Genomic DNA, 25609 nt, shown 5'->3' on the forward strand with positions numbered 1-25609 from the left:
TGGCTTGTGAGCTGAGCAACCACTGCTGGGTGAGATCCTTACGCTCTTTCCCAATGCAGATGCCACAAATGGCTGCAGCACCACGGAATCTGCAGGAGCAGTCACCCATCCAGCATCCCTTGAGACTGGCAGGAACAAGAGGCCACGTTTTGGCTCTGTCCTGGAGTGAAGGAGGTGTTTGGCTGAAGCTGCTGAAATCCGGGCTGCAGTTCAAAGGGAGCTGGACAGTGCAGGTATCACTTGCTGGAAGGAAGCTTTAGGAAGCTGAGCCCCTCTTTCCAGTTTGGCTATAGAGAATATAGTCAGCAGCGCCCCAGAAGTGGAAATCCTTGGTTCTTAGGAAAACCCAGTCCCCAGGCGGCAGCTGCCATGTCCCTGTGCACAGCCCAGGCTGTGAGTGTCCCAGGGGACCCCACCGGCACGTCCCGAGCGGGGCTGGCGGCAGCACGGGCTCGTGGGGTCAGAGATGAGGAACGGCATCCGCAAGGTATTTTTAACCGTGTGACTCCGAACTCTGGCCGCCAGCAGCCATCTGAGGTTAGTCCCGGGCTGCCGACAGCTGATTGCCCACAGGCTGCTGGCAAGAAGGGAGAGTTTTGAGTAAAATTCAGTTCCCAGCCATGTCACGGCCTTGGGAAGGAGTGGCAGCGCTTGAACCATCGACCTTCTGGGTGACCTCGAGCGAACAGCTTCACCTCCCGCTGCCTCCCCTCCCATCCTGTGTGTGCCTTGCCCAGATTAGCGCAGCCAGGGTGGGGACAGCTGCTCCGTCCGCCCTGGCAGCGCCTGCTCCAGGTGCACAACAGCTTCCCTGGGGCCAAAGGAGGAAAATGTCACAGGATTTCCAGCCTCCGCATCACTGTGTGCTTTGAGTACTGGCTCCACCGGCTGGAGCAGCTCCTGGGTGCCAAGCTGCCATGTGCAGGCACGGGGCTGGCACTGATGGCAATATGGTGCCATAGGGCTGTGGCAGCCCAGTCCTCCAGCCTCAGCCTGGCCCCGCTTCCCCTAGGAGCTGCATGGTTGCTGCAACCTCTAAGCTACAATGCAGGGCCTGGATCCTCGTTTTGCTCCCTTGAGCCCACAGGGTTTTGCTGGCTACTGTTGGCTGCTCTAATTTTTATCTGGGGCTCATTGTTAGAACCATAAAATAAATAGGTACGTGCTGCTCTGGAGCGTCAAACCCCTCCAGGTGTAGGTGGGTTGCTGCGTCCCTGCCCGCCCTCCCTAATTAACTGTTGCTCAGCTAATCCAGATTTACTGACCTGCCCTAATCTTCCCATGCAAGGCCAACCCTTCACTGCTGGCTCCTGTCGCTCACCTCATATCCCTTGTGAGCCTCTCTCATGTTCACAGCCCTGGGTATGATAGGGACAATGGTACCCCAGGAAGCAACAGAATACACAGTGGGAGATGGTACCCTGGGAAGCAGCATCCATGCAGGGCTGCCAAGGTTGCTTTCCTGACCAGCAGCTCCCTCTGTGCACACGCTCTCACCGTCCCCCCACATCCTGCTTCCCCTCTTTCTTCCTCCCATTGACCTGCTGCCGGTTGGATTATTTCTCCCCAGATGCTGCAATCTGCATTTTTGCCAGGTTGAATCTGCCAGGGTTTGTTCTCCCTAATCTCTCTAAGTCCTTTTTGTGTTATTTCTGCCCTGGTCAATCTGTAGCACATCCGCCACAGATTATTTTAATGCACCATTTGCTGGGTATGGCATTAATGACAACACTGAAAGTGTCTGTAGGTGCAGCCCGTTTGCCAGGGTATCTGGGACAGCCCTTCCTTGGCTTCCAGGGGACCAGCTGGACATGAGCTAAGATGCTCTGTTGGTCCCCGTGTCCCACAGCCCAGGGGTGGCCCTTGGCCCCACAGAGTGCCCGCTGCAGGTTCAGGCAGTGCTCGCACTTGGCCGTTGGCCCCCACCGCTATCGGCCCATCTCTTCCCGCTCGGGAGGCGTCCTGTCCTTTCGGAAGGATGGGGGAAATGGAAAAGGCTCCACCTCTTCCCTGGGCAAATACAGCTCCTCTGAGTTCATATCCTGGAGAGCGGAATAGCCAGGTCCCAGCAGGGACGGTGACTTCACCTCCCGGTAACGCGTTTCCCCGGCCAGCTGGGAAAGGAGCCCTTGTATCTTCGAAGGAGCCGCCTGGCTTCCCCCACCCGAAGCCTTTCCCAGCTGTTTCCATCCTGGATGGGGCTGGGGGATGCAATTTGGCTCTATGGGGAAGGGGTGTTACCGCTTCTCCCAGCCAGGGGAGCTGGGCTGGGCTGCGTCACTTTGGGGTAGGCAGCCACTACAAACCCACAAATTATTGTGGAGAAGGGGAGCAAGCACCATTCATCTCATCACAGCTGAAATCCTTCTGGGGGCCTGAAACTCAGAGCAGGAGTATGTGTTTGGCTTTTGCAAGGGGTGAATCCAGCCCCAAAGGATTCCTGTGATGCTCTTTTCCCTGCTTAGTGTTTGTCCCCTCTGTCCCCTGTGGCCATCAAACCTTGGGGTCGAGAGCTGAGAGCTGCACCTTCTTCCCAGCTGCGTGGATGGAGATGAGGTTTCCGATTCTGCTTTTCCTTTCATTGTTCTGGGAGCCTTCACTTTGAGCAAACTGCCTGTTTTTTCCTGCTTTGCTTGTGAGGGGAAGCAGCAGGGGAGAATTGGGGGTTTGGATGGGGGTCCTGGAGTAGCTGGGCTGGGGGTGAGTGATCAGTATCTGTGCTGTGTGGGGATGCTGCCCAATGTCTCACCTGCTGCCAGCCTTTTAAAAAACCTTAAAAGTTTGATTTCCCCTGGAAAAAAAATATTCCCAGCTTTTTCCAAAGAAGGAATAAGGCTCCCAATTGACTCCATGGTCCTGTTGCCCTATCCCTCTTTGCCTGTGGTGGGCCAGCAGCCCAGCCCAGGGTGGAAGGCAGATCCTTGCACCTCTCAAACTCCTCTGCCTTTGCCATCACCTGCCTTCACCATCATCCACCATCGTATCTGAACATGCTGCAGGACAGTATTGCTTAAAGGAGGTGAGGAAGGAGGCCAAGCTGCCAGAAGAGACTCAGACACGCCATCAGCAGAAACAAGCTGGTGACAGGAACAGCTTGGGCTCTGTGTGGCTGTAAGCCCTAGGATTTGGGACTCCAGCTAGGGGTAAATAGTGACTTGTGTTGAGGTTAGAAATGAGCCTTAGGTGCAGGGATACTCAAAGCACAGAGGTGCTGTGTCTAGCCTCAGGATGCTGTGAGGAGCTGCCCAGAGCTCAGCTCCTGGAAGGCTGTTGCACCTGCTAGGGTTATTCTAGGCTGCTGAAACCAGGAGCAGGGCTTGGTGTGACAGCCGTCCTGCAGCCTGTACAGTGTCACAGCAGGCAGGGCCCTGGCCTGGTCTGGGGTTTGGTTGGTTTCTCAAGGGATGAAAATGCCAATTACTCTTGAAGAGTTGCCAGATGTTGGTGTAGGGACAGTAAGGGGCTCCCATCTGTTCTCATGTCATTGCCATTTGCCCTCTGCTGATGGGAATCCAGCTCCTGGATTGCTGCCTCCCCATCCCTGCCAGTTAACCCAGTGGCTTTTCCCCAGTCCCACCAACCCCATAGTGCCTTGGCGTGGGGGCTGTTTGTCAGCATTGGTGGGGAGCCCATTCCTCAGTGATGCTGCAGAGCCTCAAACCCAGCACAGGCTCTTTGTGGGCAGGAAGGCACCCCTGGCATTTGGACACCTATGGCATTTGGACAGCCATGGCATTTGGGCACAGGGATGGTGCTCAGCCAGGCAGCAGCACCTTGGCAGCCAAATTCACCAACCATCACCACGGGGGAATTAGGGGACCCCCTGTCTGGGGGAGCCAGGCACAGCACTGGGCTCAGTGTTTGGGGTGCAGCTGGTGGCTGCAGTAGAGAGCTGGGGTCAGGAGCCCTTGGCTCTCACCCAGCCTCTGTTCTGAGCTGGCTGGGCAGCTTTGGTTGAGTTTCTTAACATCTCTGTGGCTGACCTCCTTCCCTATCGAGGTGGGTGAATCTTCTGAACCTATTGGGAAACTTCTCCTGAAGCAGCCGGTCTGCCGGGACGCTGCGCCGGGAGGAGCCAGGTGTGGGTGGCCACAGAGGACATACCTGTGGACAGAGAGGCGACAGGGAAGGGTAATTCCTGCGGAAGAGGGATGGACATCACCTCCTTGAGGCTTGATTTTGGCCAAGACAGTGAGTCTGTCCTGAGCCCTGGCATGAACCCACCGTATGCCCAGGCAGGGCCACCCCAGGCCATCTCAGGGCAGGTTGGGTGAAGCTGCCACCTCTTGCCATCTCTGCCTCAAGCTCCAGAGGCTGCCACCACCATTGGAGACCTGGGATAGCAGCTGATTAGCTCCTCCAGCTGGTTTATTGGCTTAGTGGTGACCGTCCCCAGGTGGATTTCATTTTCCCAGAGGGTATGTGCATGTATTTGGTGTGTTCAGTGCACACTGTCCCTCTCCCACTGCCCAGGGAAGCAGGATGGTGTTCCTGCAGTGCCCTTACAGGGCTCTCCTGCATGCAGGGTACTTGTAGCAGGCAGTGTAGGGGTGCTCAGGACTGGATGTTCAGGGATGCTCATGGTACAGGGACACTCAGGGTTGATGTGCCTGGCAGCACAGGGATGTTCGTGACACTGGGATGCTCAGACCTACAGCACAGGGAGGCTCATGGCACAGGGGTACTTGCAGCCAGAGTGTGGGGATGTGATTTCTCAGGATGAAGGGATGGGATGAGAGTCTGTGACACAGGACCAGCAGAAAGAGGGTTTTTTCCAAATGTCTCTGGCAAGGAGGTGGATGTCCAGTACAGATCTGTGTGTCGCCCTGCACAGCAACAAAATCTTGCAAGTGGTGGAGCTCTGCTGTGGCTGCCCTGGGTGGACAAAACCGGTGTGGGGGGGTCACAGCAAAAACCCCAGCCTTCTGGAGCCTGACTGCCGTGTGAGAGCCAGGACAGGAGTCTCCAAAGGGCAGGACTCCGCGGGATATTTGGGCATTTCCTTCCGCAGCCGAAGCCAGGCGAGCACGTGTCACTGCTTCCCAAGGAGTTGTGCCCGTCTCCAAGAGGCCGGGGTGAAGCTCCGGTGTCCCCGCAGGGACGAGCTCTCGGTTGGAGGGCAGGGGGTGACTCAGGGTGCCCGCTGTGCTGGCACAGGGGTGCTGGGCCGGGCGAGGGCACGCCTGGCTCCACGCAGCCGGCACAGCCGGCGCCAGGCGAGTGCCTCGGGGGGGTAAATACGGGTTCGTGCCGGGCCGGCTGCCAGCACGGCGGGCGAGGTGCTCGCCCCGGCCCGGCCGCTCCCCGGGTGCCCCCTGCACCCCACGAGGAGCCCAGCCCAGCCTGGCATCCCTGCCATGGGAGCGCAGCCCGCGGGGAAACTGAGGCACGGGCGAAGGGGGCCGCTTGTGAATGCGCCGTGCGGGGCTGTGCCACAGCGGGGATCCAAAGGCCGAGGGCCGCTGCCAGGCCGTGCCAGGGCTGAGGGCCCCGGACACGTCCGGTGCTGGGCGGCCGCGCTGCCTTCGCCACGGCCGGCGGCCGGCCCGACATTTGTAAGCAATTTGCCGGAGCGTTCCGGAGGTGCTTCCCGCTGCCGCTTGGCAGCCAGACGCCGCACAGAAGCTCGCTGGCTCCCTCGAGGCCTCGCTCAGGCCCGGCCCTGCGCTGCGGAGCCTCGTCCTGTCCGGGCAGGCGCCGGGGAGCGCGGCGGGGCCGGGGCAGAGCGGGCTGCGAGCCTGGCGGGACCCCTCGCAGGGTCGTGCTGGGGAGCAGGCCCGGGCAGGGGCAACCCACGGCTGGAGTTAACCCTTGGCGTGCACCAGGCTGGGTTATTTATTTCCATTTCCCTGCAAGTAAATAACCCCTTCAGCGCTGGGTCCGTGTTCTTGTGGGTTCGTTCTCCCGGGATCTGAGTGTGCACCTGGTGGGGAGTGGGGGTTGCAGATCAGGATGAGAGTGTTCCCACCCCGGTGCAAACCCAGCGAGGGTGATGATGTGGCTGTGAAGGATCTGGCCACACCATCCCAGTGCTGGGGCTGGATTAACCCTGCAGCCCTTTCCCAGTCCAGCTCTGCAGCCCCCTGGCCAAAGCTGAACAGGCCAGTCTGGGAGGGCAGTGGGATTGGGAACAGCTTGGCCCAGCCTCTGCTGAGCTCCAGAATATCCTGTGTTTTCCACACATTTCTGTGTGGAAAAGGATGGGTAGCCTGGGCACCAGCAGGGAGAGAAGGGGCTGAAGAAATGCAGGGAAAACCTGGGGAATTGGTCCAAAGGAGCACATGGGTGGAATGAGGAAGGGGGACGCAAGGAAATGTTCCATCAGCTGCCTTCCTGTCACCAGGTCCCTGGAGTTTGAGGCTGTGCAGCAGGATAGCGCTAGTGGAGGGGTTCGAGCTGCTTGGCTGTGCTCTGCTTCCCTTCCATCCCTCCATTCCTCTCCTTTCCCATGCCTTTATGCTTGGGTACCACACACACTTCACTTTCCAGCCTTGCTGCAAACCCTCCAGCTCTCCAAGCAGTGATTTACCCAGCTGCAAATCAGGGGTGAACTCTTTCCCCCCCTGCCCAAGGTGGATCCAAGCATTTAGGAGGACCCTCAAAGGGAATGCTGCTCCTGGCTCTGCTATTTATGACCTCCTGCTTTCCCTGCCACTCACACCATGTCCATGTGGTCCTGCCCTGTGTCCTGGCCTGGGTGGGCTGCTGGAGCAGGGAACGAATTTGAGGAATGTTGCTCAGGGAGATGTGGATGCTGACAGATGCCTGGAAGCGGGCAGGGACACCCGCCATGTCCTGGGACATCCCAGCCCTGCTTATTGGACTCCACTGGCTAGCCCAGTCCCCTTGAGGGGGCTGGGATTAGGGATGGGATTCTGGGGTGAACTCTTCTTCTTCAAATAGTGGGCGTTGCTCAACTCCAGGACCAGCCCCCAGGGGCTGATTCTGCCTCTTTTGGAGGTGATGGTGCTCATTGGGCATCTCCATCCAGCCCCTCTCTTTTCCCAGCATTGCACTGCCCGTGGTCATCATTGAGGGTCTGCCCCTCCCGCCCTGAGTAAGGACCCCTCTTCCTCCTCCTCCCCTTCCCAACCCTTTTCCAGAGGCAGTTTTCAGCTGCTGATGGTGGGAGCGATCCCAGTGGTTATGGTTCTCCAGGACTCAGTTCAGAAGTGGCCAAGTTACAAGTGAAATGTTATTTTTTCCTGGCTGCTGAGGTCAGGAGGTCCTGAGGCTGCTGAGGTCCTTGATGAAGACTCTGGATCCTGGGCTCTTTGGGCTGGGAGGGGGAAGTGGGAGCTCTGCTGAGTGATGGCTTTGGGAGCTAGTTCCTTTGGGAAGGCCTGTTGGATTGGTGGCTGAGGCTCAAAGACAAACAGTCCCTGGCAGAGGTAATTAGGGTGATTCTGTCCCGATCCCCTCAGCTGTGGTGAGGAGTCATGAGTCTTTCACCAGCAGCCACTCCAAGCCCATTTTGTGTTAATTAGGCTGTTTACAAAACACTGTAAATTGCAGTAATGAACACCCCGGTACTTGGTTTCCTTTAATTATCCATTTGCATGATGAATGAGCCAGCCCCTCTTCAGCTCTTCTTTTCCAGCAGAGGGGTCACACAGCCCAGCATGGCTTTATATGGGGTCTGCCATGCAAGGTGGGCAGAGACCTTGGGCGAGAGAGAGACGAAGAGAAGAGAAGAGAAGAGAAGAGAAGAGAAGAGAAGAGAAGAGAAGAGAAGAGAAGAGAAGAGAAGAGAAGAGAAGAGAAGAGAAGAGAAGAGAAGAGGGAAGAGAAGAGGGAAGAGAAGAGAGAAGAGGAAGAGAAGAGGGAAGAGAAGAGGGAAGAGAAGAGGAAGAGAAGAGAAGAGAATTGAGGAGGAGGAGGAGAGGAAGGAAAAGGACAGGGATCTTCAGCCCCTTCTTCTACCTGGCTGTGAGCAAGGGGGCTCCTTCCCCAAGACCCAAAAACAGTAGAGTGGAGTTTGAGCAGCTGTTTCACCCAAGGCTCGGAGTGCGGCACTCAGACTTTGATTTTTCCATAGGAAAAAGCACAGAAACCATTCAAAGCATTTAATCCTCCCTGGCTCGGCGATGGGGCAGCCTGGAAAGGCAGAGGAGGAGCGGTGGTATTTCTTGGCCCCCCACATACCTTCTCCTTTCTTTCCCTTTTGACTTGGCGGATGAATTCCAGAGATGTTAATCCTCTCTCAACCCCTTGGTGAAGAATAAAATGTCCTCTCTGTGTGGGAGGAAGGAATCCATTTGAATTAATTGCGGGAAGGAGCAGGAGCTGGGGATGCACTGGGGGTGTGTGTGAGGCTGTGCTGAGGGTGAGCTGAGCATCCTCTGCTGCCCAGTGGTCCCTGAAGGGGAGGGAGGGATGGGCAGGGCAATAGGGATATCTGAGGTGGCACAATCCTTGGGTCCCTGAAGGGGAGGGAGGGCTGGGCAGGCGGATGGGGATATCCGAGGTAGCACAATCCTTGCATTCACAGCTGAAAGCTTCAGTGTCTGCCCTGGCCATAAAAATGCCAACCATGTGGTCTGTGGGCCAGGCCTCAGTGACAGCGGCAAACACAGGGAGCGAGTGGGGGGCAAAATGGCCCAACTCAGCAGTTTTGGGGTGTCAGTGCCTATAAAGAGGAGGGAAGCGCTCACTGTTCTGCCAAGCCACGGTGGAGGGAACTGCGGGGTCCGACCCATCCTGGGGGCACACATGGATGGGGCAGGAGAGATGGAGGGAGGAAACTGCTAATCTTGAGCTGGGTCAGCCCACTGAGGGTTCGTGGAGGTGAAAGTGGAGGCAGAGGAGAGTAGAGGAGAGACCCCCGGGATGGGCCAGGCGCTGTTCTGCGCACTGGGAGGTGGGTGTGGCTGTGGGATGGGGTTCATGTCGGGGCCCGGGGGTCTGCAGGCTCTGCCTCCTGCCCTGACCTTCACCTCTTGTCTCTGCAGAGCTCCTGGGATCTGCCAAGCGCCTGAACGTGAACTACCAGGATGCGGACGGGTGAGTGCTCCCCTGGAGGGTGCTGGGTGCTGCTGCCAGCCCGGGTGGGCTCCTCTCCCCGGTATCCAGTCCATCCTGCAGCTCAGGACAGCTTTCCAGGGGAGCTGGAGAATACACCAACATCCCAGAGCCAGGGCAAGCCCTGCACAGGCAGAGCCAATGCCTGCCTATATCTAAGCTGAGGGCTGTGCTCAATCCCTCCTGAAAATCCTTCATAAATCCCTTGTATGTGCCCCTCTGTAGGGATGGGGTTGAATAGGGATGGCAGCATGTCCAACCAGTGCCCGTGTCCCCCTGGCTGAAGCCCAGAGGAGCACCCAGCCAGCCTCAGCCCCTACACTTGCTCATGCCTCTGTTTAATATCCCAAAAGCAAAACCCCATTGTTTTGGGGGGAGTTAGAGAAAGAAAATATGAGGTTGCCAAGTGACCACAGCATATTTGTGTAGCTCATCACTTCCAAAATCCAAGTACTTAATAAGCTGGGTACTGAGAGTTAAAGAAACCACAAAGGCCCATAAATAAATAAGCGCATTATTCTTATTGAATTAACTCTGACCTGTCAGTCATTAGCATTGTTTTTATGTGCTGTAGTTGTACCTAATTTCTACATGTTTTCTTTTGGAGGACTCTGTAGGAAGAGGTCTCCTTGATGAGTGCTAACAGGCCAGTGGGGGGTTGGGAACGTGCAGGATGGCTCCGTCTCAAAATAATACTGTGCAGATGGAGCTTAATAGAAAAAGGACTTAATAATAGAAGCAATGATCTGACTCTGATAAGGCACAGGGTTTGTGCTTGGGCAGCTCCAGGAGGGCTGATGGTGGGAACTGGGGTAAAGGGTCTATTCCCTGCCCTAGGGATACGGGCAGGGTGTCGAGTTTTGCCGGGGCACAGGAAGGGGATGATGGGGAGCTGAGACTCGAGCATGGGAGTGGCAGTGTGCATCCTGGGAGAGCCATGGTGCTGGTGGTGTCCTTGGCATCACCTTGCTTAGGGCTTGGAGAGGATGGGGCGGGTGAGTGTGGGTTTGTGCAGGGCAGAGTGGGACCCCACAGGGTTGCTCTGGGGGGATGTTGTACCCCCCCACATTCAGACTTTGTGGCAGAGGTATTGCTGTGTCTCAGGGACATGGTGGGTGTACTGGAGGAGGGAGCAATCCTCTCTGCTGGGGTTAGTGTCCCTCCTGCAGTGCTGAGACTTGCACAGGGATTTGGGGATGCTCTGGGACTGCAGATCGAGAGGAGAGCCATGTCAGGAGTCCCCCATGTCAGTTGGAGCGGCTCATGGGCTAATCCCCAGTGGCACAGGGACCCCTTGCTTGGCCTTGGCCCTTCACGTGACGGCTCAGGGGGAGCGCCAGGCAGACAGGCCCCTTTCACAGCCCCAAGACACTGGGCTCTTTCATTACTGGCGGCCTCCCACGCTCTGCCATGGGCTCCTGGCAGCCCTGCTGGCATGGGGAGGGGGCAGCTGGCAGAGGGGGCAGGAGTGGCCACAGGGCTGATGTGTTTGCTGGATGCTGTGAGCAGCGTTGGGGCTGCCTGGCTGCTCTGTGTGGAGGGGAGATGCATCTCTCTCCATCCTGCCTGTTTCCCCCAAAAGAGGGCATGAAGTGAGGGACTCCTCTCCCCGAGGTTTCCAAAGGTACACAGTGTGCCTGGATCTCTCACTGAGCCCTGGGGCACGGACAGCTTGGAGGGATTTTTCAATGTTTTCATTGCTATGGGGAATCTGAGGCACTGGGAGTGGGGAATTGTGGAGGATGTAGCCACGAGCAGCCAGTGACAATCCCAGCCCTCAGCCCATGTCCCCATTCGGGGGAGGTGGCTGTGAGGACAGCACAGTGGGGCTGGGGCCGGGCTGAGGCCTACCTTGTGCCGCAGGTTCTCAGCACTGCACCACGCAGCCCTGGGTGGCAGCCTGGACCTCATCTCGCTGCTGCTGGAGGCGCAGGCCACTGTCGACATCAAAGACAGCAACGGTAAGAGGGGGTGACCCACAGGCACGGCCCCTGCGGCCCCGGGGGCTGTGTCCGGCCCTGCTGACCCCGCTGCCCGCAGGGATGCGGCCCCTGCACTACGCGGCGTGGCAGGGCCGCGTGGAGCCCGTGCGGGTGCTGCTCCGCGCCGCCGCCTCCGTCAACATGGCCTCGCTGGATGGGCAGATCCCGCTGCACCTCTCGGCTCAGTATGGCCACTACGAGGTGGTAAGTGAGAGCCCAGAGCCACCCATGTACCCTCCCTGGGGTTCTGGCTGGGGGCAAACCCTGCCATGCCGGGTGGGAGGGAGGCTGCAGGGTGATGCTGAGCCCCTGCACCGTGTTGCTCCCCTGCAGTCGGAGATGCTGCTCCAGCACCAGTCCAACCCGTGCCTCATCAACAAGGCGAAGAAAACCCCGCTGGACTTGGCCTGCGAGTTTGGACGGCTGAAGGTTGGTGCTGTGGGTTCTGCTCTGCACCAAGGGCTTCTCCAGGGGCAGCTCTGGAGCCCACTGGCTCCTTCAGGAGCAAACTGTGGGGTCTGGCCACAACTGTTCTCCCTCCACCATGAGACTCAGAGCCTGACAAGCAGCACCTGCCTCTTCCTGTGGCCAAACACAGCTAGATCCTGAACCTGGGAGCTGTGGGGTTTGCCCCTGACCTCACAGCAGGGCAGTGTCAGACTGGGATTGAAGCCAGGAGTCGTTGCTCCCAGTTCTCCACAGCCTTCCCCCACCCACCCCAGCTTTGCTCACGGTTAAGCACGGATAGGCTGAGCTGGCTAATCGCAGCAAGCTCTGAGCATCCAGCCCTGCTCCAGGTCCTCAGCACAGTTCTTGGGGACAGGGCCACACCGTGCTGTGGGAGACCCTTGCCCAGCCAGCACCACTGGGTTGGGCTGGAGCACAGCCAGCCAGACTTCTGTGCCCCACTGGGAGGTGACCAGGGGGATATTTCCATTTTTGGAGTATCTTTAATGTCTGCAGCTATAAACAGGTCAATAAAAATAACTCCTCTATGCTACTTGGTTGCCCTGAGATGCTGAGAGTTGCTCTGGGCTGGAGAGGCTGGAGGTTTTTAGGGCTTGGTCTGAGAAGCCCGATTATGGGAAGACTATTTCTGGCTGTTGTGACCTTTTAGAGCCCCTCACGACAGTGTGACCATGCCAAGCACTGTCCAGCTCCAGCCAAGCCTGGGCTGTGGATGGAAGGGAGTGGCAGGATGGGGTGTGGTGGGCTGGTCCCAAGGATGAGACCCTCACTAGGAGGGTGCAGGTGGTGGTACCTGCACCCCATTGCTTACTACTGTCTCATGCAGGTGGCCCAGCTGCTTCTGAACAGCCATCTGTGTGTCGCCCTGCTGGAGGGACAATCCAAGGATGCCACTGACCCCAACTACACCACTCCACTGCACCTGGCAGCCAAGAATGGGCACAAGGAGATCATCAGGTAACTCCCTGCCTTATGCTGGAAAAACCCATCATGGCTTCAGTCCCGCTTCCTCCCAAGCACACCTTCCTCCTGCAGACTTCAGCCCCTCATCCCCAAAGCAAGTGCAAGGTGTTGTCCCCTTGCCATCGTAAAGCAGCCAAGTGCCTGGCCCTGATGTCCATGTCCTGCCATTCATGCCTCTCCCTCCTTCCTACCAGGCAGCTGCTGAAGGCCGGGATCGAGATCAACAAGCAGACAAAGACAGGCACAGCCCTGCATGAGGCTGCACTCTACGGCAAAACAGAGGTGGTGCGGCTCCTGCTGGAGGTGAGCGCGGTGGGGACAGGGCTGTGTGGGGAGACAGCCCCTGGCAGTCACCCAGCAGCCCTTCTCCTCGGGCCCTTGCCTCCCTTGGGTCTGCGGGCAGTGTGGGATCCGGCCTTGACCGTGTCTCCTCCTGGGCAGGGCGGTGTCGACGTGAACATCAGGAACACCTACAACCAGACAGCGCTGGACATCGTCAACCAGTTCACCACCTCGCACGCCAGCAAGGACATCAAGCAGCTGTTGAGAGGTGGGGATGGCACTGAGAGGGGCTTCTTTCCCCTGGGACCAGCCTGGGTCCCTGCTCCTCCTGAGCAGCTTAAATCAGTGCCAGCATCCCAGTCACTTCTCACATGTGCCCTCATCTTACATGTGGGACAGTGTCTGGGGAATGAGTCCTTTCTGCAGTATTAATGTTTTCTTCTCTGCTCTCCTTGCTCTTGCTTTCTCCTCCTTATGCCCTCCCTGGACTCCTCTCTTTCCTCCCTGCGCTCTGGCACCTTCTTTCTTCCTCTGTCCCTTGCCTTCAGAGGCATCAGGAATCCTGAAGGTCCGAGCTTTGAAGGATTTTTGGAACCTCCATGACCCAACTGCTCTCAATGTCCGAGCAGGAGACGTCATCACGGTGAGGCTGCTCTCTGCTCCCCATCCCCCTGCCCCACCATGGCCCTGGGTACCAGCCCCATCCCTCTTGGCCCATGGCAGGTCCTGGAGCAGCATCCAGATGGCCGATGGAAGGGGCACATCCACGATGCTCAGAAAGGCACCGACCGCGTCGGGTACTTCCCCCCCTCCATTGCTGAAGTCATCAGCAAGCGGACAGGTCAGTGGCCATGCTGGGGACAGTCCCCTGTGAGAAACCTTGCCAGCCTTCCCAGCACCTCCTGTCGGACAGGCCCTGTAGCCCTGGCTAGCTAGGGGGGAAGAGATGGACTAAGGGCCTGTCAGCATGGTTGGGATACTGCTTTGGGGGTTGTGGCTCTGCTCTCCCCCCCGTACCTGCCTCCTGCATGAGCTCTGACCACGTGTGTTTTGTCTTTGAATGCAGGCATGGTTGTTCCCCGTGTGGCACCCGCGCAGCAGCGCCAGGGTCCCCCTGGAGCCCTCCCGGCCCCCCCTGGGGGGCTGCAGCACCTCCCCGATGAGGGTCCACACCCGGCAGCCCCGAGCGGCCCAGCAGCCTTTGGTCACCTCACCCTAACCCGGACAGCCCCAGGTCCTGACAGCTCAGGTCAGGGGAGCACCTGGGGAGGGAGAGGGGCTGGGGACCTTCCCCTGTTCCCAGCCCTGCCTGGGCAGGGGCTCAGGGGAAGACTGTCCTTCCACCTCTCCATGGGAAAGTAGCCAGATGAGATGGAGCAGATGCAGGAAAAGAGAGTTTTGGGAAGCCCTTAGAGCAGCCCCTTCTCTCCCTGTGTCTCAGCCCTCTGTGTGTCCCTTGCCAGCCCAGGTCACCCTGTCTGTGCTGTGTGTGCTGGGAGGCGGGAGGGAACTGATGCATTGTCTGTGGCTAGAGGGATCTTGTGGGAGATCAGTGGCGTCAGTGTGTTGGCACACAGGTCCTTGCTGGGGACCTCTGTGCCCTGTGTCACCCCCGATCCTGGGGAGCTGCTCACGGGCTCCCTACTTGCCCCAAGCAGCAGGAGACAGGAACAGCGTGGGCAGCGAGGGCAGCATCGGCAGCATCCGCAGCGCCGGCAGCGGCCAGAGCACCGAGGGCACCAATGGGCAGAGCACCAGCATCCTCATTGAGAATGCCAGGGTAGGCACCACCCCCTGCTCCCCTGTGCTGCTTCCCTGTGCTGGCTCAGGCTGGAGACGGAGCCCCATCCCCTTCCATGCCCTCTCGTGGCAAAGGAGGAGCTGCTGGAGCTGAGTATCCTACACCAAACACCTACTTGCTGCCAGGGCTCAGCAGAGATGCTCCTGGGGGGACCCCAGTTGTTCCCCAAATCACAGCTGCACTTTTTGAGTGGAGCTGGAGGCTGTGGCTGGTATCACGCAGCATCTCAATCATGTGCTGTGTCACCTAGAGGATAATAAAAGGCCCTGAGCCAAATCGTGCACAGATCCTGCCCAGATCCTGCTGGGGCCAGCCTGTTGCTGGTTGAAGCTATGACCAGCAGCCCAGCATGGGGACCCCCACTCTGCTCCTGGGGGTGTGACAAAGCTGGTTTCCAGAGTTCAGTCCTTCCACCACTCACTCCTCCTCTCCTTCAGCCTCTGCCCTCCACCGGTGAAAACCTCCAGCAACACCTTTTGGGATCAGAGCCACACAATGGGACCTCCCCAGCAGGTGAGGGCTGTCCCAACTCCATGGGGCCTTGGGGACAGCTGTCCCCGCAGCCCTAGGGGCTGTTTGCTGTTCAAATGCCCCTGTGACAGTTTTCCTCTCTACTTTCTGCCAGGGCCGCAGGGCCTCCAGACCCCCAGCAGCTGCCCCCCTGGAGACAGGGTCTTCTCCCACCAGTTCTTGCGTCCTGAGCAGCTCCTCGAGGGGAAGGTAACTGGAACAACTGGGGGATGATGTGCTGGGTGGAAGGGCCATGCTTGGGGCACTCAGCCCAGCTCTCACTGCAGCAGGTACACAGGGAACTGGGTCTTCAGGACACAAGTGAGTCTTGCCCAGGGAGATCTTGTCATCTTGCCTGGAGCAGCCAGGTTCTTCCAGCCCCTGCAGCCACCATCATGGGCTGTTCTGTGTTCTGTCCTCTCCCCAGGATGCAGAAGCCATTTACAACTGGCTGCGTGAGTTCCAGCTGGAGTCGTACACTGTCAACTTCCTCAACGCTGGCTACGACGTCCCCACCATCAGCCGCATGACCCCGGAGGTGAGGCAGGTCCTTCCCCCAGCAGAGCTGCCAGCAGTGGGTACACACTGCCCTGAGCTCCCTGAGCCACTGCTGACCACGGCCCCACTCTGCTCCCCTTAGGATCTGACAGCCATTGGCGTGACCAAACCAGGCCACAGGAAAAAGATCTCCACAGAAATCGGGCAGCTCAGCATTGCTGAGTGGCTGCCCAACTACATCCCGGTGAGTCCCTGGCACTGAGGCTTTGGTCACCCCCTTTCTTCAGGTCTTTTCTCAGAGCTCTCTGACCCCAGGATAGGACAGGATGGGGTCTGTGAGTGAATAGCTTTGGCTGGATTAAAGCAGTCAAGAGACACCCTAAAAACAGTCTGGGCAGGGAGGGATGCTGAAGGTGCTGTCCATTCCTTGATGCTCATGGCAGTGGCTCCATGCTCTTTCCAGGCTGACCTGATGGACTGGCTCAGTGCCATCGGGTTGCCCCAGTACCACAAAAAGCTGGTGAACAACGGCTACGATTCCATCACCATCGTGACGGACCTGACATGGGAGGATCTGCAAGAGATTGGCATCAACAAGCTGGGTGAGTCTCTCCTGCCATGCTGTGGTGGCCCAGGGCAGCCAAGTTTCCCACCCAGGTCCCCACGCCCCGTTCTCCCTCAGGCTGGGAGGTGCAGGCGTGTCCTGAGTACCGGAAAGGCCAGTTCCTGGCAGTCCCTAAGAACTGTCCTTGGCCAGCTGGAGCTGGGCCCAGCTAGGTAGATGCCAACAGTAGTTTGTCTTCTCCCATAGGTAGGGTTTAGATAACCCCAAGGCCTTTGCCCCAGTGTGTGACATAACTACTACTCTCCTTGGCCTAGAAACAAGCCCTGGGGGCTGGAGCTGACCCAGTGTCCTTTTTCTTCCTGCAGGCCATCAGAAGAAGATCATGTTGGCTGTCAAGAAGCTCAGAGACCTCCGCAAAAGCCTCAACCAAGCAGAAGCAACTCTGGCAAGACGCAAAGTCCCCGGTTCCCTGGACATTGTCACCATTGAGTCGCTGGAGAACGGGGAGTGTCAGTCCCCACACACGCCCAAAATGACAACCTTCCAGGACAGCGAGCTCAGCTATGAGCTCCAGACCGCTATGTCCAACAGCTGCCATGACACACTCGGCATCAAGAGCAGCCAGGGAATGTCACGGAGCCAGGAGAGCATCGGGGTACGCTCGCGGGGCTCAGGGCACTCGCAGGACAATGTGCTGTCCCGGCGCCTCTCCAGCCCCTCTCAGGAGAGCCTGGGCAGCGGCGAGAGCAGCAGCAGCAGTGGGCAGTCCTGTGCACCCCCCCCGCAGCAAGGAGAGCCCAGCCAGCCTGCCAGGCCGGCCCAGCCCGGAGCCCTATGGGAAGCTTGTGTCCCCCGAGGGGCTGAACGGCTTTGCCAACGGCAGCGGGGGCAGCCCTCTCAAGGAGAGGAACCTGCCCGAAGGCACGGACCAGTACGCCCGGCCCCTGGCTCAGAAAGGATCCGGGACTCCAGCAGTCACTCCCTGTACTCCTCCCCAGACTCCCAGCAAGGGAACAGCCCCCTACGTCTTCATGTACCCACACGTCTCCCTGAAATCCCCAACGGCCCCGTCCGTCCTGGGAGCAGAGCAGCCCAAGGCCCTGGCACACCCGTACCCCTCCATCTCCCCTGGACAGAAGAGCAGCCTGCAGACATCAGCCCAGAAAGGTTTCTCCTACCTGCACAGCCAGTGCGGCCCCACGGAGCCACCCAGCGCAGCCCCCGCGGCCGGGGAGCAGCACAACGGCGGCGAAGGCCTCAAACACAAGAAGCGCTCGCACAGCCTGAACCGCTACGCGCTGTCGGATGGGGAGCACGAGGAGGAAGAGGAGGGGGCCCCCAGCAGCACCCTGGGTTCCTACGCCACGCTGACGCGGCGGCCGGGCCGCAGCCAGATGCCGCGGGCCTGTCTGCAGGCCGACGCCAAGGTGACCCGCAGCCAGTCCTTCGCCATCCGGGCCAAGCGCAAGGGCCCTCCGCCGCCGCCTCCCAAGCGCCTCAGCTCCGTGTCCAGTGCCCTCGCTGCCGAGGCAGACGGCGAGCAGCCCCCCAGCCCCGAGAGGCAGCCCACAGCCCCTCAGGACGTGGTTGATGCGGGTGCCACCCCCAGTGATGCTAGCCGTGGCAGAACAGTGAAGAGCTTGGCGGCTGCGCTGGAGGGAACGCCAGGTGTGAGTCCGTCCAAGCCCCTCCTGGCCCCAAAACCGCTGCACCTGACTCAGGACTGTCTCCCACGGGCAGATGTGGGTGAGGTGTCCCACGATGGCGGTGATGCCAGCAGTGCCACACTTTCTAATGGCAGCAGGGACCCCTTTGAGAGCGGCAAGCCACGGAGACGGACAGTGAGCGAGCCCAGTGCTCCTATGACAGAAGTGGCTGCACAAGGTGAGCAGGAGGATGCCTGCTCAGACACAGAGGAGGAGGCCAAGCCAGGGGTTGCCTCTTCATCGTCCCAGAACAGCTCCAGTGAGTGCATCCCCTTTGCAGAAGAAGGCAATTTAACCATCAAGCAGCGGCCAAAGCCCAGCGGGCATTCCAAGGCTGACGCAGCCATGCCGGACACGGAGCCTGGTTCCCAGGCGGCAGAGCCCCAGGGCTCTACCGGGAAGGAGCCAGCAGCCCCCGCTGTGACCAAGGAGCCGCCCGTGCTCGAGTTCAACCTCACTGAGTCAGACACTGTGAAGCGCCGACCACGCTTCAGGGAGCGGGAGCCACTGCAGGCGGTGCTGAAGGCGTTCAGCATGGCAGGGCAGGCGGAGGCGGGGGGCACCCCCACACCCCAGTATGCCCAGGCCCAAGCCGTGAGCATCGCGGGTCCTCCCGCCCCGGCATCGGCACCACGGCCCACGCTGGCCGGGGATGCCTTTGATGATGACAGCGTGGAGTTCAGGATTGCTGAGATAGAGAAAAGCATCTTGTCGCTGGAAAAAGGGATGAAGAAGGCCCCAAGCCCCACCAAAGCCCCCAGCCCCACAGAGCTGGTTGGCACGGCTGTGGTGAGGACACCCACTCCAGGTATGGGGGCTTGTGGAGTTGTCTCCAAGGTGGTGGGGCTCCCTCCCGTGTTGGTGTGGGAGGTGAGGAGGACCTGTGCCACCACCTACCACAAGGCCCTTTCCTTTGCAGATGTCCCTGCCAAGCACACCTCTGTGGCATCCACCAAGCTCGTCTTCTCTGGACCCAAGACCATCTACCAGCAGGTGCTGCAGCCCTCCCGCCACACTGTCGCTCCCTGGGCGGCCACTGAGGCAGTGCCAGATGTGATCGGGTCCCTGCCCAATCCCGGCTCGCTGACACTGGAAACGGGCAGCAAGGTATCAGCAAAGCCTTTGGCATCTGCCCCAGGGGCCACCCTGGCCCAGCAGCGGCTGGAGCAGACCAACTCCAGCCTGGCTGCCACGCTGCAGGCAGCCGAGAAGAAGATCACAGTGGAGGAGGCAGAGAGGTGAGGAAAATGCTGGGGCTGGGCCCCTCGAGGTGGGATTGGGAAAGTTCCAGGGAGGGCAGGAGGACTGTGCACGGGCACGTCATGCCTGCACCACACAGGTCACACACGCTCAAGCCCAGCTCCGTGCTGAGCTCCTGCTGCTGGGTCGGATCCAGCCTGGCCAAACCTTCCCCAACAGTAGCTGCAGCCTTTGAGCAAGGCTTTGACTCTCTCCCTTTCCTCCCCAGCCACCCTGGGACCGTGCACTCGGCCAAGAACATCTTGGAAGACATCAGCAACATGTTTGACGACCTGGCCGACCAGCTGGATGCAATGCTGGACTGAAGCTTGCTCCCTCCTTCCCCTCCCCACCTCCGGCTGCTCCACCAGCGCCCCTCCTGATGGGGGAAGAGCGGATCCGGAACCGAGCGGTGCCTGCAGGTCTCTCCAGCCGCCCCTCCCCACACTTTGCACTGCGGCTGGGAACAAAGCTGCCCTCCTTGCCCACCCCTGGCTCTGTGTCAGATGTGACAGCGTGGCCTTGGGCCGGTTTCCGAGGGGGTCAGGCATTTCCCACCAGACTGGCTGCAGGAGGAGAGCCCACAGGGGCTGCACATGCAGTCCTGCAGGCCACGGAGAAGCCCTTGCTCCCTTGCACAGAGCTGAGGAGCCTCCACAAGGGACCTTTCTCTTTCCCCACTGCATTGTCGAGTCCTGCCTCTTATTATTTATCCCCTGCCAACAATGTGTCACAGGAGAGACCTCCCCGGGCAGCCGGCACTGAGCTGGCGATTCACTGTGCAGCCGCAGCCCCGGCCAGGCCTGACAGCACTAAAAGAAGACAGGGCTTGTCGCAATTTGGCAGCTTGCAGAACGAGAAGGAACCTTTCTGCTTTATTTGCTGCTTTTCCAAACGCGTCTGTGTCAGGCAGCGTGAAATCCAAGTGGATCGAAATCCCTCCAGTGGGACCCACAGACCCCTGAAGAGGGGGCTGGCACAGCGTGCAGAGCAGCGGATGCTCCGCCACGGCCCTGCCGGACATGGGAGCCTTCCTGCCCCTTCCCAGAGTGACGAGGATGGTGATGGCAGTGCCAAAAACCGGGGAATTTGGGCCAGTCCGTCTGGATCATGCTGCTCAATGGAGTTTGCCCTCTGCCAACGCCGTGCCTACGCAAACCCCTACCCTGATCCTTACAGAGTGCGGCAGCAGCATGATTAACGCTTCTTAGATTTTTTTTTTTTCTCCCCTCCCTTATCCCTTTTTTTGGGAGGAAACAGTCCCTTTTCCCAGTGCCCCTCCCTGCGGGGAGCTGCTGGCACAAACCCCGCCGTGAGCATTGTTCAACAGTAGCAGCGTTTGGGACGTGATCCTTCCCCGCGGCTCTGCAGCCCAGCGGGGGAGCTGACCCCGGATGCACCGGGGGATTGGGCTCGGGAGCAGCTCCCGCGCGCTGGATGCGGCCACGGCTCTCTGCATCCAGGCGGGAGGAGCGGCTGCATCGCTCCGAGACAGATTTCTCTCGCAGGATCTGCTCAGTAGTGCATGGCTAAATATGTCCAAGAGCCCCGAACTTGGCTGGCGCTCGGCATGCCAAGCAAATGAAAGCATCGGAGCACCAGAAGGGAGCCCAAGATTGTGCTGAAGTGCCATTTGCTACAAAAATTCCAAACAAAGGGAAAGAAAATCCCACGTCTTTCCTTTTTGGAGAGAAAAAAAAAATCACCGGTGGAAAACCACATTGGAGAGGGAGTAGGTGGTTGAGAAGGCAGTTGCATCCCAGTCCTGTTGGGAGTTTGCAGCTGGATTGGACTGTTTGCAGCCCCTTGTGCTGCTGCATGGGAAGGGCAGCAAAGCCCACCTGAACATTCCTGAGGGTCTCTGCTCTTGAGGGCTGGCCAGGCAGGAGGTGCCAGCCTGGTTTCTGAGCAAAGACAAAAAGCCCGGAAAAAACCTAAAATCCCATTGTTGTCCGAGACTTGAGGTCAGTGTGAGGCGGGTAAGACACTTCTTCCTTGGCTCTGATTTCTGTCCCACACTGAGTGTATCCACTGCCTGTGTCTGAGTGCCACGTCACGGACATGATGGTTTCAAATAGCTACAACCAGTGGCACTTTATAAAGAGGTTCGAAGAAACCTTTTAAAACTGATTTTTACTCTCACAAGTCAACCTGGGACAAACCCAGTAATTTTTTTTCTGATGTTGATAAACTGTAAATGTGTTTTTTTTAAAGGCCAATGTATATATTTTAAATGTGATTTATTCTATATATTTACTAACCAGAACTGCGAGTCTTGGGTCAGGGATAAGAGGACACTGGGGTGGAGCTGCCACTGTCTGAGCCACCTGAGGGCAGCACAACGCTGCTCTCATTGTCAGTAAGGGAACTGAACATTTGATTTTGCAGAAGAATGCCTATTTTTTGAGCTCTAGATCTCTATTTTCAAGCTACTGTATGGTGTGTAAGTTATGTACACTGCAACCGGGACTAACTGACCCCAGCTGCACCTGCTCTGTGCAGCGAGACAGTGAGGGGAAAAAATAGCCCGTGTAATCACCAGACTGACAACAGATTTTAAACCATCTGCTCTGTTTGTGTTAATCATGTGTTTTGTTTTCCACTAACATCCACTAAGACTAAATTCTATTAAATAGTGGGGCATATTTTACCCTTTTGATAGTTTTCCCTAGTTGTGTCGTTTGTGTCGAATGGCACAAGCTTGTCTCCCACTGTTTGATGTCCCTTGTGGATCAGCTTTACCCTGTCCCTTGAGTGTTCCAGGGTTTCTCAGATAATCTCCCCTGGTGAGTTCCAGTCACTTCCTGTGAGGTTAATGTTCAGTGTGAGTCTCGCCACCACGGCAGTACCGTGGTGACAGCACTGGTGTCCCAGTGCCCAGCCCTGCCCCTGTGCCACCTCCGCTATCCCCATGTGCCAGGCAGAGCATTCCTTCCTCCTCCTACCTGCACAGTCACCCCAGTGCCTGCTTTGCTCAGGACAAGCAGCCCAGGCCTCCTAATCCCACCACTGCTTGTCTCCAGTACCTCTTCCAGTTCACCCTGACCTTCCACCCACGCAGAGGGATTCAAACTGTGCTGCCAGCCTCAACTGAAGCAGCGCCTGGGATCCAGGAAACCACCAGCTAGGCAAACTTACTCTGTAGGAAGAGGCTTTCAGAGATGGACAGATTTACCCAAAGCTGAGCAGAAAGTGGGAAAAAGGCCAGAACTGGATCCCAGGAGTATCAAGCTCTCAGGCTGTGTCCCTACAACAGGAAAATCACACCTTGTGACCCCAGCAGCCACAGACATTTTTACCTCCTTCCTTTGCCAGGTGCAAACTCGTTCCCAACTCTTGTGTGTGTTATCCAAGACAATCATTTATTGCCATTCATATACTGGATGCTTGTGGGTCTGGGTTTGTTTCTTTTTTTTTTTCCTTTTTTATACAATTTACAAGCTTTAATACAAATGAAATATTTTTACATACATCCCAAAAATTTTAATATAAAATATACAGCATTTAAAAACATCTTGATGTAGGAAATTTCCTTCTGAAGCCGTGCACTCTGACCCTTAGACACTTCAACAGCCTGAGGGAAGGGTGGCACTGGCAAGACCATCCTAAAGGCTCCATTCATACACTTTAGCTCCCTCCAAGTCTAGCTGGGGAAGGAGGGTGCAGGAAAATAAACATTTGTGATCACCTAGAGGAGGAAGCCTTGAAGGTGCTGCCCCCAGAGGAAGGTGTGGCCAGCAGGAATTCCTGGAATCTGCTGTCTTTTAATACCTACAACAGTTCATGGCACAGGGCAAGAGCTGAGATCTGGGTGGGGGAAAGCTGGGACAGCAGTGAGCAGCTCTGTGCTGCCTCTGACTCCAGCTCAGCTCAGCCACAGAGGAGCTGATATCCCACTTGTGACCCTGACCCTGGCATCAGTAAGGAAAGCTGACTTCTCAGGGGCCAGGTGTCACAGATCTGGAGCTAGCATTTAGTGAATTGAGGCTGAGAAAGGTGCAGCATGTTCTCCCTGAGCCCTGCAGGTGCCAGGGGAGTGAGGGCACAGTCCAGCCTGGCTGGAAAAGGTGGGCAGACACTGCTGTGGTGCAGGGGAAGAGCTCTGTGCTTCCCCAGGGAACTGCTGGCTCCCTATCCCATGCAATTCTGCCAGCATGGGATCTCCACATCCACCCCCCAGCTGCAGGAACTGAGTCCAGGGCTTGGAACACCCCCAGCTGCACCCTTCCAGCATCCTCAGTGTGTCCCCAGAGCTCAGGGGTTGGCTGTACCCAGCTCTGCTCCTCTACCAGCCCCACAGCAGGTTGTGGGTATTGCTTAGAGACACTCAGTCCGTGCTCTCTGGTTATGCTGAAAAGTGAGGAAGACAAGGTGGAGCAGCAGGGCAGAGCTTGGGGGTTGCAGCCAGCTCCCTGCCTGCCCAGAGGGACCAGCTGCCACTTGTTAATCTCGGATACAAAAGAGGAAATAACAGGCAAATATTGTAGTGTTAATGCTGGGACCAAAAACAGGGCCAGGATTTACCAGCTTTAGTCAGTGTTTAGAACTAGTCAATATCTCCATGAGCTGCAAATATTCTGGTAGCCAAGCCTGTGTGCTCCTGTGTGGCTCTTGGCTGTCAGCCCACAGTGGGACCAGTGCTCCCAGTACAGATGGGGTCTGGTCAGAGCTCAGGAGCTTGTGTGTTGCACTGGGGCAGGTCATGGTTTGCTGCAGCCCTCAGGGGAGGGTCCCCCCAAGGCAAACGAAGAGACCTCCAGAAAAACACTGAGCAGATGTTGCCCAGGGAGGTTGTGGCTGCCTCATCTCTGAAATTGTTAAAGGTCAGGTTGGACAGAACTTGGAGCATCCTGGGATACAGGAAGGTGTCTCTGCCCATGGCTGAGTGCCCATGGCAGGAGGTGGAACAAGATAAGCTTTAAGGCCCCTTCTAACCCAAACCATTCTGTGGTTCTGTGTGAAGGCATTAGCACAGAGGGGAGAGACTTCCCAGCACTATCACAGACAGACATGATTGGGGGGAGGGGGGTTCCCCGTGCCTTGGGGAGCAAGAACTGGATGCAATACAATCCTGGGATTGGGAAAGGAGTCATTCAGCAGCTCTGTATTAGTCACAACTGCAAGTTGCAGATATCCTGCCTGGAAAGACATCCCCTCCCTCTAGGGTGGGATAGTCAGGGCTCAGGCTTTATCTCGAGCTGTGGTTTTCTTGAGCAGGCATATTACTGAAGCAGGACAGCAGTTTGGATCACAAACAGGAGAACAGCTATAAAACCTCTCTGGGGGTTGTTAAAGAAGATAAAAGCTGGTTCAACAAGGCTGCAGGAAGCTGAGCCATGCTGGCTCCCTGCAGGCAGGCAGAGCTGCCCTCCCTCTGCACCAGACCAGAGGATCACAGGCAGCTTTTCCCAAAGCTCTGTCTCATCCCTCTTCTGACACAGCCAGCACATGACTGTGACAACGACACTAGAGGGCAGGGCTGGCCAAGCCCGGCTGTCCAGAGACCCTTCCCACTGTCCCCTCAGGAACTGCTCCCAGCACTCTTGAGACTGCAAGAGGGATTGCTCCTTTGCCCCGGGACACAGGGCAGGGAGGAGGGGAGGGCATGCACAGGCATGCACACACGGAGAGCAGGCAGAGATGGAAAACCAAAACGGTTTCAATTGAGATTTCCTGCTTCAGCAGCCCTACTGGTCCCAGATTCTCCTGCCAGGCCCAGGAAACCCATGTGCTCACAAAGAGGAAAGGAGCCGCTTCATTTTAGCATCACCATGATACTAACAAATATCTCTAGTAATAAATAAATAAAGGAAGAGCATCCTAAACAGGCACCAGAGCTTGCAGGTTCCTGTAAGGGTACCTGGCAGGCTGGGAAGGGGCTGCATACCTACGGGGGGATCCCCGCCTGGGGCCCCAGGAAGGTGCAGATGTAGTTTTGCCAGTAGGCTGGCTGGTTTGCGTGTGTCACGGAAAACTCCCTGAGCCTTTGGTGCAGTCACTCTCCCAGGGGCTGTTTGGCCCTGGCTCCAGGGAACTTCAGCTGGGTGCTTTTAAAATGGCGAATTCATCCCCAGCTTGGTTTCAAACTGCAACTTCTGCCTCTTTTGGTAACGGACACGGACCCTGGAGAAGAAGGGACAGTCAGTATGCAGAGAGGGGAAAGGTAAGACTGCCCCACCGCCATTCCTGAGCCGCTAGCCCCAAGAAGCAGGGAAACCCCTGGCCTGGGCACTGTGGAAGCCTGGGAGGGGAATCAAATCCAGAGGGCAACCCATGGTCTCAGTCCTACCCCACCCAGCTAAATCCCATCTCCAGGGACACCAGACACAGCACAGAGAGGTCCAGAAGCTCTTTGCAGGAACTGAGATGGTGTCTATCCCCATCAGGGCTCCCTGTAATCCCCGCTGCTTTGCCTCCCCAGCCCATTTCCTGAATCAATGTTCATTAACGTTGACTCCCAGCTCCAGCTGCTCCCTGTGCTAGGAAGAACAGCCACTCACTTTGCCTGCTACACATTCTTGGCTTCAGCCATTTCCCATGAAAATGAATCCTACAGTCCAGGCTCTGTGTGAAG

General features: G+C 57.7%; 2 protein-coding genes across 5 annotated transcripts in view; one reads left to right on the top strand and one right to left on the bottom strand.

Annotated features, from left to right (window-relative positions):
* Nucleotides 1-21696, top strand: part of CASKIN2 (CASK interacting protein 2) — a 33581-nt gene extending 11885 nt beyond the window's left edge. Inside the window, 20 exon segments of the mRNA XM_040081877.1 lie at nt 8952-9003; nt 10885-10982; nt 11062-11207; nt 11337-11432; nt 12298-12428; nt 12629-12737; nt 12876-12984; nt 13265-13359; nt 13440-13557; nt 13783-13965; nt 14375-14496; nt 14955-15030; nt 15143-15237; nt 15455-15565; nt 15668-15769; nt 15989-16127; nt 16456-16865; nt 16867-18604; nt 18716-19034; nt 19265-21696. Coding sequence (XP_039937811.1) covers nt 8952-9003; nt 10885-10982; nt 11062-11207; nt 11337-11432; nt 12298-12428; nt 12629-12737; nt 12876-12984; nt 13265-13359; nt 13440-13557; nt 13783-13965; nt 14375-14496; nt 14955-15030; nt 15143-15237; nt 15455-15565; nt 15668-15769; nt 15989-16127; nt 16456-16865; nt 16867-18604; nt 18716-19034; nt 19265-19361 — 4346 coding nt within the window. The 3' untranslated portion in view covers nt 19362-21696.
* Nucleotides 21697-22408: 712 nt separating this feature from the next.
* Nucleotides 22409-25609, bottom strand: part of TMEM94 (transmembrane protein 94) — a 50216-nt gene continuing 47015 nt past the window's right edge. For all 4 annotated transcript variants that reach the window (XM_040081880.2, XM_040081881.2, XM_040081879.2 and 1 more), the window contains one exon: nt 22409-25158. In XM_040081880.2, the coding sequence (XP_039937814.1) occupies nt 25086-25158 (73 nt within the window). In that variant the 3' untranslated portion in view covers nt 22409-25085. The remainder of the gene's footprint in view (nt 25159-25609) is intronic.

Source organism: Hirundo rustica, chromosome 18 (assembly GCF_015227805.2).
Source record: "Hirundo rustica isolate bHirRus1 chromosome 18, bHirRus1.pri.v3, whole genome shotgun sequence".
In the NCBI taxonomy this organism is placed as follows: Eukaryota; Metazoa; Chordata; class Aves; order Passeriformes; family Hirundinidae; genus Hirundo; species Hirundo rustica.